The sequence below is a fragment of the Ceratotherium simum genome, chromosome 12 (genome assembly GCF_057802395.1).
Source record: "Ceratotherium simum simum isolate JZ-2026a chromosome 12, ASM5780239v1, whole genome shotgun sequence".
NCBI classification, from domain to species: Eukaryota; Metazoa; Chordata; class Mammalia; order Perissodactyla; family Rhinocerotidae; genus Ceratotherium; species Ceratotherium simum.
The window spans coordinates 23355360-23367427 of record NC_141911.1 but is presented as its reverse complement, the minus strand read 5'-3'; the positions used below and the strand labels follow the sequence as shown (position 1 = coordinate 23367427).

The window sequence follows — 12068 nt, the reverse complement described above, 5'->3', positions numbered from 1 at the left end:
GGTGTGAATATACACAAACCAAATTAATTTGAAATAATTTCAGTTTTTTCTTCTGGACCTTCTAAAGCACTGTAGACAATTTAGAAATCTGGACTTTCTAAAAATATATTAGATGCCCAAGAGCAGTGCTTATCAAATTATCCGTGGTGAAGGACCAGTTCTCTCTCTCTCTCTCTCTCCCCCCCCCAGTCCTTTATGGACTAATACTCAAAAAACACAGTTAAAAATTATCATGTGATTGGATGCTGGCAGAATGTAAAATTGCTATAAAAGTTTCTAAACTGCTTAGGTTAGATTCCCTAGAAGCAGAGCCTGAGACAAGAATTCCTGTCCAAGCAATATACTAGGCCAGTGATTTTAGAAGTGGAAAGAGGGAAGAAGTTACAGAGCAGAAGCTGCAGAAATAGCCAGAATGTTGTCTTACCTGAACACTAGCTTCAGCTGATCCCACAGGGAAGCTCTGGCACACAAATTGCACCAAGTGTTAATCCCACCTTGAAGCAAGGGGGTCAGTGCCCCAGTTCCCGTCAAGCAGCCGCTGGCCTGCTGGGTTAGGTGAGCATAGGGCCTCCCAGGTGACAAAGTCCCTGTTTGGCCAATGGCAGGGCTCCACAGAGGGAGCAGCTGTGAGCTATTATCAGCCAACATTCACAGCAGCTGGGTGATGGGACACTGGTCTGTAGCAGGGATCTGGGAAGAGAATAACAGTGTCCATTCTAGATGACTCCTTGGACCACTAAGATACACTTGTGATTCAAATCAAGTTCACTCCACCTTGACAAGCTTTTCCAGGATTCCAATTGGTTACATGTTCTGAAAAAACTTACAAGAGGAGGATAAGTGGGATGAAATATAGCCCCCATTGTTGCATAAGGTCCAGAGGTCATAACTCTTACTCATTATCTCCGTCACTGCACATCCCTTCTAGATTACTTTCACTTCTTGTCAACCATTCCTCTGGTCTAGGTGGCCTGCCTGATGGATCTGAGGCACTGGTTTCCATGCCCTTAGCAGGCTGTAGTTGCTATACTGGCCCATTTACAGCCATGACAGTGCAAGGGAAAGAGATGCCCTAATATATCACTTGAGGGGCAAACATATTTCTCCCTGTCACTATTATGTAGCAGAACTTTCTCATTAGGATAAGGATTAACTGCTTCTGCTAGAATAGTAACAGACTTCATTACTTGCTAGGCTACTAGCAGGAGGAGCTCAAAGTGACCAGGTAGCAGTCATAGCGTTAAGTTTAGTGGGACTCTTACTGTGTCCTCAGGTGGAAGTGTCCCCTCTGTGAATCAGAGCTTATAAACCCACAGAGCCTAAAGTGATGGCTGTGAGAAGCACAATTCCCCAAGTAGATCACTGGAAGTAGGGTAACCGATGGGCCGGGTAACTCCTACCTCTACCCCTTGGTTCCTGGGCCCAAGTATTCAACCTATAAGAGGCAAAGCACCACTAAATGGCTGTTGGTTTAAAAAATGTACTGCATCCTATAAGACGGTGCCCCATTCTCCCAGGACATCTTTTCTAAGCGGATACCTCTGATGCATCTTCAAAAGGCTACTGTATCAGGCTGGCAACATCTGGCAGATAGGGTACGTGTTAAGACCTGTGGGTCCCATAGCTGCACATCCGCTGCTGCACCTGTTTTGCTATAAAATGAGTCCCTGGGTCTGAGGTGATGTTAGGCAGAATCCCGTGTTAGTAGATTGGACACTGAGAGCTGTTGGTGGTGGCTGAAAGCTGTCACATGAGGCAAGGGTCAGGACTAGAGTGAGGGGGTGAGGGACTTACCTCAGCACATAATGTAAAGGGGCACCAAAAACTCAGTAATCAAGAGAAAAAAATATTTTAAAGCAATATTTTTAAAAAATCAAAATTAATGCAAAAAATCCACGATGAACAAATATCAAAAATTTAAATACATATAAAATCAGTATTATAGATTTTTCCTTTTGCCTCTGGTTGCATATAGCCTGATATAGCACAGATCCTGTTTTTATTTAAAAGTTTGATCTTTTATTTACCATGGAGTTTTTGCATGACACTGATTCTTAAAGTATTGCATTCAAATTTATCTTGATTACCGTGTTTTTTGGTACTCTCTCAAATTTTGTGTCTGAGCCTAGTGCTTCACTTACCTCACCTCAGTCCTGGCCATACATGTGACGCAAACCCGAATTGGAAGGTACCTGATGCAGTCAAGCTGCTATGAAGTAGCTGCTTGGTCTTCTTGATAAATGGTACTAAACTGGGGGCTCAATACTTGACAAGTCAAGTATTCGTGCAGCAGTGGAGGTGGCTAAATCACCCTTGGTAAGGGGAAGACTATGGCATTGGTGCCCATGCATAGCCTCCTTCTCTGCCACTGTGGCTACTCCATGTATGGGCCCTGGCACAGGAATGGAAGAGCTTAGGACAGAGGCTGGCTGAAATCCCCTGGATAAGTCATCCTCTCCACCTGATTATTAGGTGCCTCTTCTGCAATAGATGTTCTTTGGTGGGTATTAAAGTGTGATTTAAAAAAACGCTCACACGTTATGTATCCAGGGTGAAAGGCCACCGTTTGACTTTGGGAACATCTCTGGAGAGGGAGGCAGCTGGTGAATTATCTGAAAACATTCAGAGAAGCTGCGAGAAGGTGGCTGGTATTGAGCATCTGAGTGGGGCATCAACTACATCTATTATAAACACTTATACCTTCTGTCTCTCTTGTGTATATTGGAAGCAACGAGTTCAGGGACTGGCCTAGTCCAAGGATCACTGCTCTATACATCCACAGATTCCATGTTAAGAGCCTATGTTCTAAAGCTAACAAAACAAAACAGGCTCCATTCATTCAACACATATTTACTGAGTGTATAGCACTCATCAGTCATTTTTATAGGTGCTGAGAAAGCAGTATTGAACAAAGAAATAAAGTTCTTGCTCTCATACAGCTTAAATTAAACAAATAAGGGGCCAGCCTGGTGGCTTAGCAGTTAAGTGTGCGTGCTCCGCTACTGGCGGCCCAGGTTCGGAACCCGGGCGCGCACCGATGCACCGCTTGTCAGGCCATGCTGAGGCCGCTTCCCACATACAGCAACTAGAAGGATGTGCAACTATGACATACAACTATCTACTGGGGCTTTGGGGGGGAAAAAAAGGAGGAGGATTGGCAATAGATGTTAGCTCAGAGCCCGTCTTCCTCAGCAAAAAGAGGAGGATTAGCACGGATGTTAGCTCAGGGCTGATCTTTCTCACACAATAAATAAATAAATAAACAAATAAGAAAATATATAATATTGCAGATTATAACAAAATCCTTAAATAAAAATACAGCAGGAAGGGAGATAGGTCCTCACTGATAAGGTGGGATCTAAGTAGAAACGTAAAAAAATCAAGGAAGCCAATCCTGCAAATATCTGGGGAAAGAACCTTCAGTGCAATAGGAGCATGGAGGCAAAGACCCTGAAGCAAAAGCATATGTTGGAGGAGGAAAGAGGTCAGGGTGTCTGGAGCTGACTGTCTAGGAGGAAGAGCGATAAGAGATATAATTTGAGAGATAAGCAGGGCTGGCTTAGGGCTTCTTGGCCAATATAAGGATTTATGTTTTACTCTGAGAGATATAGGAAACCATTGGAGGATTTAAACGGGAGCAAGTTGCTATCTGACTTATATTTGAAAAGGCTCATTTTGGCTGATGTGTAAAAAATAGACTTAAAAGGATATTAAAGTGATTGTTTTCATCATGTCCCCATTTAATTTCTCAGCCTGTTTTCTGCAGAAACCTGGTGGGTCAGGCAAATGGCAGTAGACCAGGGCAAATATAACCAAGTAGTGGCTCTAATTGTAGCTGCTGTGCTGCAGTGATATCATTATTAGAGCAGATCAACACAATATCTGGCATGTGGTATGAAGCTATGGCCTTTGCAATGTGTTCTTTTCAACATTCATCATAAATGAGAATCAAAAGCAGTTTGCATGCACCTGGCATGGACATCAGTATACACTCCTGGTCCTGCCCCAGGGATATGTCACAATATAGACCGGAGGGGACCTTGATTGTCTGACAATTGTCAAACATCAGATTAGTCCATTGTATTGATGATATCATGTTAATTAGATCTAATGAGCAGGAAAGGCCAATAATCTGAGTGCCTTTTTAGGACACGTGTGTTCCACAGAGCAGGAAAAAAATCCTACCAACCTTCAGGAGCTGGCGAAATCAGTGAAAATTTAAGGGGTGCCATTGTGTTGTGCAGGTGAATACATTTCCTTCAGAGTGAAGGAGAAATTTTGCCTCTTACCTTACTGTTAAGAAGGACCCAGAGTGCTTCGTAGGATTCTAGGTTTTAGAGGCAGCACAACTACACTTTGAAATAATGTTCAGACCTTTTATCAGATGCCTCAGAAGGCTACCAGTTTTAAGGGGGGCCTCGAATAAGAGAAGGTTCTGCAGCAGTTCCAGCTGCAATACAAGCAACCTTGATGACAGAGCCATAATAAATGGCAAATCCTATATTATTAGAGATACTATGGTAAATAAGTATGCAACGCAGGTTCTCTGTTAAGCCCCAAATGGAGAATCGCAGTGAACACCCCAGTGTTCTGGATAAACACTTTACTATTGCAGTAGAGGTTTCTTCATTGTTTGGACAGCAGCTCCTGGCATGCTGCTTGGCTCTAGAAAGACCCAAGGCCTGACCATGGACATCAGTTGACCACAGGACTGGAGCTTTCCCTCATGAGCTTGATAACACAATTTATATTGCCTAGTAGGCAGAGAAGCAATTCACTGAGCTATTGGACTTGCCTATTAGGAGGAGGTAGGGTTGCTGCTACATAATGAGGAAGCAAGAAATATTTTAAAACTTGGGGGATCCACTGCAGTATTTTTTTGGTTATCCACACCCAGGTTTAACTTCAAATGTTGATTACAGCAACCACAGCCTGCTAAGGGCATGGTGATCTGGACTGGAGGTCAGAGACACCTCACCAGTAAGCCATCTGATCTAACAGAACTGATAATCAAGAATGAGGGCTATTTGGAATGAGTGGTTGAAGATGATGAATCAATTACAGCTTTGGCAGCTGCAATAGCAAGAGCTCATTCTGCTAATCCATGTCATTTAATTGTTTCCGCAGAAATTGTGACCAATCACCTTCTATAAATACCCATGACAGAATGGAATGAGTTCCCTTAGATCTGAGTGGTGCAATGGATGGGCCATAGCAGATGCTGCCAGTGTTCCAACAAGATCCAGTCTGGCCCTTTCACTGTTTCAGTACATGGCTCCTTCAGCTTCTGGGCACTTTTGTTTCTAAAGTCCTGCAACTGTGATTCTCTTTGGAAAACTGCCCTTAGTTTCTTAGACAGCTTTACCTGCATGCTAAGAGAGCCCAAGTGTCTGGAAGTTTCCCTTTCTTTAATTGACCCTGAGCCAGTGAATGGCTGGTATGGGAAGATGAAAGCTCTGCTTCTGTGTCTCAAGTGGGGACAACTTCAAGTTCCTTTTAGACTGCAGAGTCCCCTTGTGGGATCAGGAGAACTTTTCTTGACTTCCTCCTCTTCCCTGTCCTGCTGCCCCCACTCCTTTAATGGCTTCTCCTGGGAACACTCCCATTGTAAATCACTGCAAAAAATTCTCATCTCAAGATCTGCTTATGGGCAGCCTGACATACGACAGATTACACATTTATGTGGAAAATTTGAGTAGGATATTTGTGTCTGGAATTCACGGCGGAAACCTGGGCTAGAAATATCTATCTGAGAGCTGCTGGCATATTGATTCTATATAGTCATGAGGCCCGATGAGATCACTGAAGGAGTGTATATAAAGAAAAAGCCTCAGGATATAAGTAGGTCTCAGGCTTTCTTCCACCACCACCTTTACTAATTCAACTAAAGTTATACTCATTTACTCAGCCTCGGTCTCAGGACAGACTCTGACTCAGGATCTATGACAGTTTTCAAATTAGTCCACCTCATTTCTAGTTGTTTCTTAATTCTACACCCCATTTTACTTCATCAACCTTTCAAACTTACCCTCTAAAGGTATGTAGTCTGAGGGTATGGCTGATTTATAGGTCCCTTGTATAAGCAAACCAAGATGGATCTCTCAATAAATCAGAACATTAAACACCTGTTCAGAGATGCAAATGCTTGGCTCGGGTTCAGCTGAAAGAATTCCCAGTACATTGATATTTGGGGAACACTTTCACCTTGACCTTGCTAGAAAATACGTTGGAATTTAAAGGCAAATCTGGCACGATACGGAGAGATGCAGATTTACAAAAGTAAACTCAAAGTATGTATTTTATCAAAAGGAAACACGTATTTAAAATGCTGTGATTCATATAATGCCTTGTACATAGTACATTCTTAAAAAATGTTTCTTGAATAAATTGTATTGGCAATACCATGCATCTTCATTTACTGCAGAATAAACTAGAGTACACAGACAAGAGAAAGCTTTAAGAATAATATTTTATATACTATATACCATCCTTACCTTAACATTATATATGATATTTCAAGGTAGAGACCAACTGAACAATTTAGATGAACCTTTGTCAAATAAATAAAGTCTCAGGAGTATAATAGGAAATGATAGAAACTAACTGAAATATCATTTTGTTAAGGTAGTGGCTTTTGAATTTCTTTTCATAAGTAGATTAGGTTTTGTGAGCTGCTTTCTGCATAGACCAAAAAGCATAAAGTGTATTATTTAAAAGAAAATTCTAGATGTTGATTTGAATTGAGAGTACAAGGCTTTTTTTCCTTTTGACAGTTAGCTTTTGAAAGGTTTTTCTTGTGAAATACATAATATATTGCTGCTAGTTGAATGTAATGATCCCTCACCCTAGAAGAAATCAAAGAAAGGCCAAATTTAGCTAATTTTGCATCTTGAGGAACCTATGTGTGATCCGGATGTGTGTTAAAAAGCAGCGACAAGCACAAATATCAAAAGCAGCTTTTCAAAAAAAAAAAAGTAAGTGATGAATAAATGAATGCTGCCGTGTTCACAATGAGGATATTCTGACGATCTCACATACATTATTTTAAACCTCTACAGCTTCTCTGTAGCTTTTAGATCAACTTGAACATCCAAGACACACAAATCTTATTGGAACAAGAAAAAATAAAAGAGAATCACAGGTCTAACTGTTTATATATCCTAAAACAAACTAGAAACATAAACTAATTAAAAAATTTGGAATGTCCCAAAAACTCAAAGTAGAATTGTAATGGAATAAACAGAGTAAAAACATTCAGAGGTAAAAAGAGAAAATGTTTTATGTTCATTGACAATTCAACTTCTGTTATTTATCCCACGCTTGGATATTTCATATCCCCAACAGCAAGATCATGTTTATATAATCCCAAAGAGCAAAAATAATAATGATCACTTTCATACATATTTACTAAAAAACGTCTCAAGGATCTTGACGGGTTCTAAATCCATCTATGTTTCCAAGCCAGATAACACTTGTCTAACTGGACTAAAGAGAATGTATCCTATAACACTTGTCTGACTGGATTAAAGAGAATGTATCCTATTATTCAAAGTTCCATCTCAAAGCCCCCTAAAAGCTATTTTATGTATCTTTCTCCTTATAATTCATGTTTTCTAGCTTCCATGCCTTGTACTTATATCCCTTTAAATATACTTTCCTGGTGGTTGATCAAGTCACACCCATTCTTCAAGTCCCTGTTTATACACCATTCTTCCAAGAAACCTTCTCTGATGCTACTCTGTCCTCACCAAATGGAAGTCATCAATCTCTGAACTCCCGTAGCCTTCTGTCTGCACTTTTTTGGCTAGTGCACCAAAGGTTCCCATGACCATGCCCACGTTCAGTGCTTTTCTAGGACAGCTCACAGGACTGAGCTCATGGTGATAAGTCATGGCTAGGATTTATTATAGCAAAAGGATACAAGGCAAAATCAGCAACAGGAAAAGGCACATGGGGTGAAGTCCAGAGGAAACCAGGAGCAAAATTCCAAACCTGCAAAAGTTTACTCCCAGTGGAGTCATAGGATGTGCTTAATTCCTACAGCAATGAGTTGTGACAACAGATGTGAAGTGCTGTCTACCAGGGAAACTCATTAGAGACTCAGTGCCCAAAGTCTTTGCTGGAGCTGGTCATATAGGTACCCGCTGCCTAGGATGTACCAAGTTTCAGATTCCTATAAAGAAAGCAGGCATTTAATAAACCATATTGTTTGCACAGTTCAGGGACAATGAACCATTCTTATCAGTTATGGTGGGACTCCACTCCTGAAATCCAAGTTCTCAGATGCCAGCCAAGGGCCAACCTTGCCAGCAGGCCTTTCTAAGGATAAGAGTCTCAGACTTGCTCTGCTATCTTTTGCACACAGAGAGTTATACAATTCTACTTAATATATATATAATTCATATATATATGTGTTATATCTCAACTCCTTCATTTAACTTCTGCCATCTCATTCTGGACAGAGTCCTCTGTATTATCTGTGATTTTTCCAGTATCAAAAGATCAGGAATGGCACCAACTTGATAAAAGTTAAAGAAGACACCTATTATAAGTAATACTACTACTGACCTAAGATAATTTATTATTGTTAAATATATATACTCTTTTTAAGGAAACAGAAATATGTAGTATTTTTTTTTAGTAAAATTATGTCAGATCACTAACATCTTAGTCCTAACACCTTACTTAATCCTTTCCAGTCTGTTGTTTATTCTTATCACACTCAGAAAACAATGCATATATTATAACCCATGTCTCAAATTCACTTGCTGACAAAAAGATTTACTGAGTACTTATTTGGTGCTGTCACTGAGATATAAATATTAAGAGCCCCATAATAAGATGAGTTAATGCCAGGCACTGTCCTAAGCACCATCCAAGAGGTCAGTACTCTTATCTAGCCTCCTTTTACAGATAAAGTTACTAAGGAAGTTAAATAACCCTCCTAAGCAGTTAGTATGGAATCCATGCTCTTAATTACTCTGTTATACTGATTATCACAACCTTGAAAAGCCCATAGTCTTTTTTTGACATAAAAGTTATTTTGACAAAATTAGAGAGAAAACCTCCTTGTTCCACTGTAATGTTTTCTTCACCACTTTAAAAGTTACAGGACTCAGGGCTAGCCCTGTGGCTTAGTGGTTAAGTGCGTGCGCTCCACTATTGGCGGCCTGGGTTCGGATCCCAGGCGTGCATCGAAGCACCGCTTCTCCGGCCATGCTGAGGCCACATCCCACATACAGCAACTAGAAGGATGTGCAATTATGACATACAACTATCTGCTTGGGCTGTGGGGGAAAAAAAAAGGAGGAGGATTGGCAATAGATGTTAGCTCAGAGCCGGTCTTCTTCAGCAAAAAGAGGAGGATTAGAATGGATGTTAGCTCGGGGCTGATCTTCCTCACATACACAAAAAAAAGTTAAAGGACTCAACATTGCTGGATTTTGCCATTTCATACTTGGTAAGTTATGTGGTCTTAATGAAGAGTTTATCACTTAGTAATTAATGGGAAAGTAGTGAGGACTCGACCACGTATTTGGCATTTGTGACTGTCATTCTGAACATAAATAAAAGGAAAGTTATGTTGGCTTAAAGAAAATAAACTTACGCACGCTGAAATCTTTTTATCCTTACGGTTGGGCTATGGTTGAGTCTTTGCTATTTTACAATTGGAGCGACTGTCTAAGAAGAGAGCTTTTCATTTTTCTCTGAATATAATGCATTTTTCTCATTAATTATCTCCCACACAGGGATGCAATTAATACATATCAGAGCCTGAAAAAAGAACTCACAGAAGGGAAACTACACTCCTGACTTTTTTATTTCTTAAAGAATAAATTAAAAGGCTAAAAGTTATAAACAAGCTGCAGTATGTCAAACTGACACAGTAGCTTGGAAATGCAGATAAGATTTCACCCCTGGATCGTGAAACAATATTTGGTGTGACAAAGGAGTTGTCAGAACTGTTTACAAGTTTCTAGGTCAACATTAACATTCAAGTTCAGAGTGATGACAATGTTCCGTGGGTGCAGGCAAGGCTCTTCATGATGTGACTAAAATGACAGACATGTGAAAGGTATTGTTTTATTTTACAACTACTTCAGAAAACCTTCAAGTGACTGCTATCATCACCCTCATGTCACAGAGGAGGCAACTATGTCTCAGGAGTTTAAGTGAATGTCTCAGGGTCACATAAATGAGAAGTGACAGAGCAGCGACTTACACTCAGATCCTCTCTCTCCAGAGTTAGTGTCCTTAACCACTAGGCAACACTGCCTCTCAAATACTTATGAAGGTACCCAGATTTGAAGGTAATTAGAAACGTCAGTACCAAATATTGAGATACAGTTCTCTATGGGTGTCTTGCATCTCTGCACGTCTTGTAAGCTGAAACATTGACTGCTTTGTTCTGGACTATCTTTTTAAGGATGTGGGTATAGTGCATAGCATTGCAACATAGAGATATGGTATCCCTATCGCATATGGTAATGGACAGGCATGCTTACAGTCTATTAAAAATATTAGGATTTCCTGAGGGTAGGGTTCCACTCCTTTAACCAAAGCAGCGTGTTTGCAGGTGTCATCTGACGGTCTTGGCATTGTCTCATAAGAACTGGCCTCTGGAAACCAGCTTAAGAAAATGCTGATACTCTGACTACTGATATTTCTCAATGAGTAATAAAGACCTTTGTTTCTGAAAACAAAACAAAAATTTCTCTAAGTTGGAAGTGGATCTACATTCTGTAGTGCCTATAGTTTATTACTATTTGAGGGGGCCCACTTGAAGGAAAATAATATAAAATAACATATACAAAATTAAGTTCAGGGCTGTGGAAGGGTGCTGGCGAGTGAGGGGCCCTGTAATGGAAGTTCTATTCATGGTAAATCTACCTTTGTCCGAATTATATTTTTGGAAGTCATAATTTTTCAATTTGACAAATGGCTCTAAATGACTTTTCATTCCCCAAGCACCAAGTCTATATGTGGCATAGTGCTTCATTTTAGAAAACAGCTCTTAATTTCTGTTTTGTAGGCAAAATAAAAATCTAGAATATCTTTCCCATGCTATAATCTTTTCAACACTCTGGTGTCTTGCTTTGATTTATAGAAAGTCTAGGGAGTATTTTGTTTTTTTCATCTATTGACTTTATAAAGTAAATATGACCAAACTAATGTCATAAATTAAACTGATTTCTAAAAGCTGCCCTGGTTCAACTCCACCATAGTTGAGTCCAAACTCTTGAAAAAATTGAATTCATGGAAACTGTACCATGAATGTTGATATAGTTTCAACTTGGGTATGTGGCAGCTCTATAATGCGTGCAATAAGAGAAAAAACATATTTTGCATGACACACTGAAAGTAGCAAATTATCTTTTGCATATAACACTGAAGAGGAAGAAATAACTCATTTTTGCTGTGTAAAATCATGTCCTCTTATGACAGTAAAAGCTTAAAATCATTAACACCATTAACAAGTCTTATTTATGTATTGCTCAAAGGTAACAATTATAGGTTAAACATTATAAAATATTTACCTGAACTCATAAAATATAGAACACAATAAACAATTAAGGAAATGAACATAGTTCACTTACTTTTGAAATATTACTTGATCGACTTGCAGATCGTCCTGGGGATTTGTCATTCTGAAAAATAAAATTAGAGACATTGATTAAAAATATAGCAATAGTCTTTACTGCTGAGAAAAGAAAGCATAGCACAGGCCAATGTGTAAAGGTGCTTTATAGTATTGTTCTGACTGACAGACATACAAATTGCTTACACTGGATGGCTTTCTCTTACCAAATTTTATATGTCAGCATCCTTTTGACAATGTCTCAATTAACATCAGGGTATATATTAGTCTAGGAGTATTTATTTCCAGGAAATGCTTATTTCTCTAGAAAAACATGTGCAGTTCCTTTGAAATAAAATTAGAAATGGAAATATAGCCAGCCCATTATTTCCCCTTTTGCTTTTGCTACCAGGAAATTCTGAGTAAATTCTGGTTCTCAGTCTCAGTAAATATTGCATACCAGGTACATGGTACATACATCTAACTCATG

The 12068-nt window shown here is 39.6% G+C and overlaps 1 protein-coding gene across 4 annotated transcripts in view; it reads right to left on the bottom strand.

The window, feature by feature from the left end:
• Positions 1-12068, bottom strand: part of MARCHF1 (membrane associated ring-CH-type finger 1) — a 573636-nt gene that overhangs the window by 139891 nt on the left and 421677 nt on the right. For all 4 annotated transcript variants that reach the window (XM_087437465.1, XM_087437464.1, XM_087437463.1 and 1 more), the window contains exon 5: positions 11598-11648. In XM_087437465.1, coding sequence (XP_087293591.1) covers positions 11598-11648 — 51 coding nt within the window. The remainder of the gene's footprint in view (positions 1-11597; positions 11649-12068) is intronic.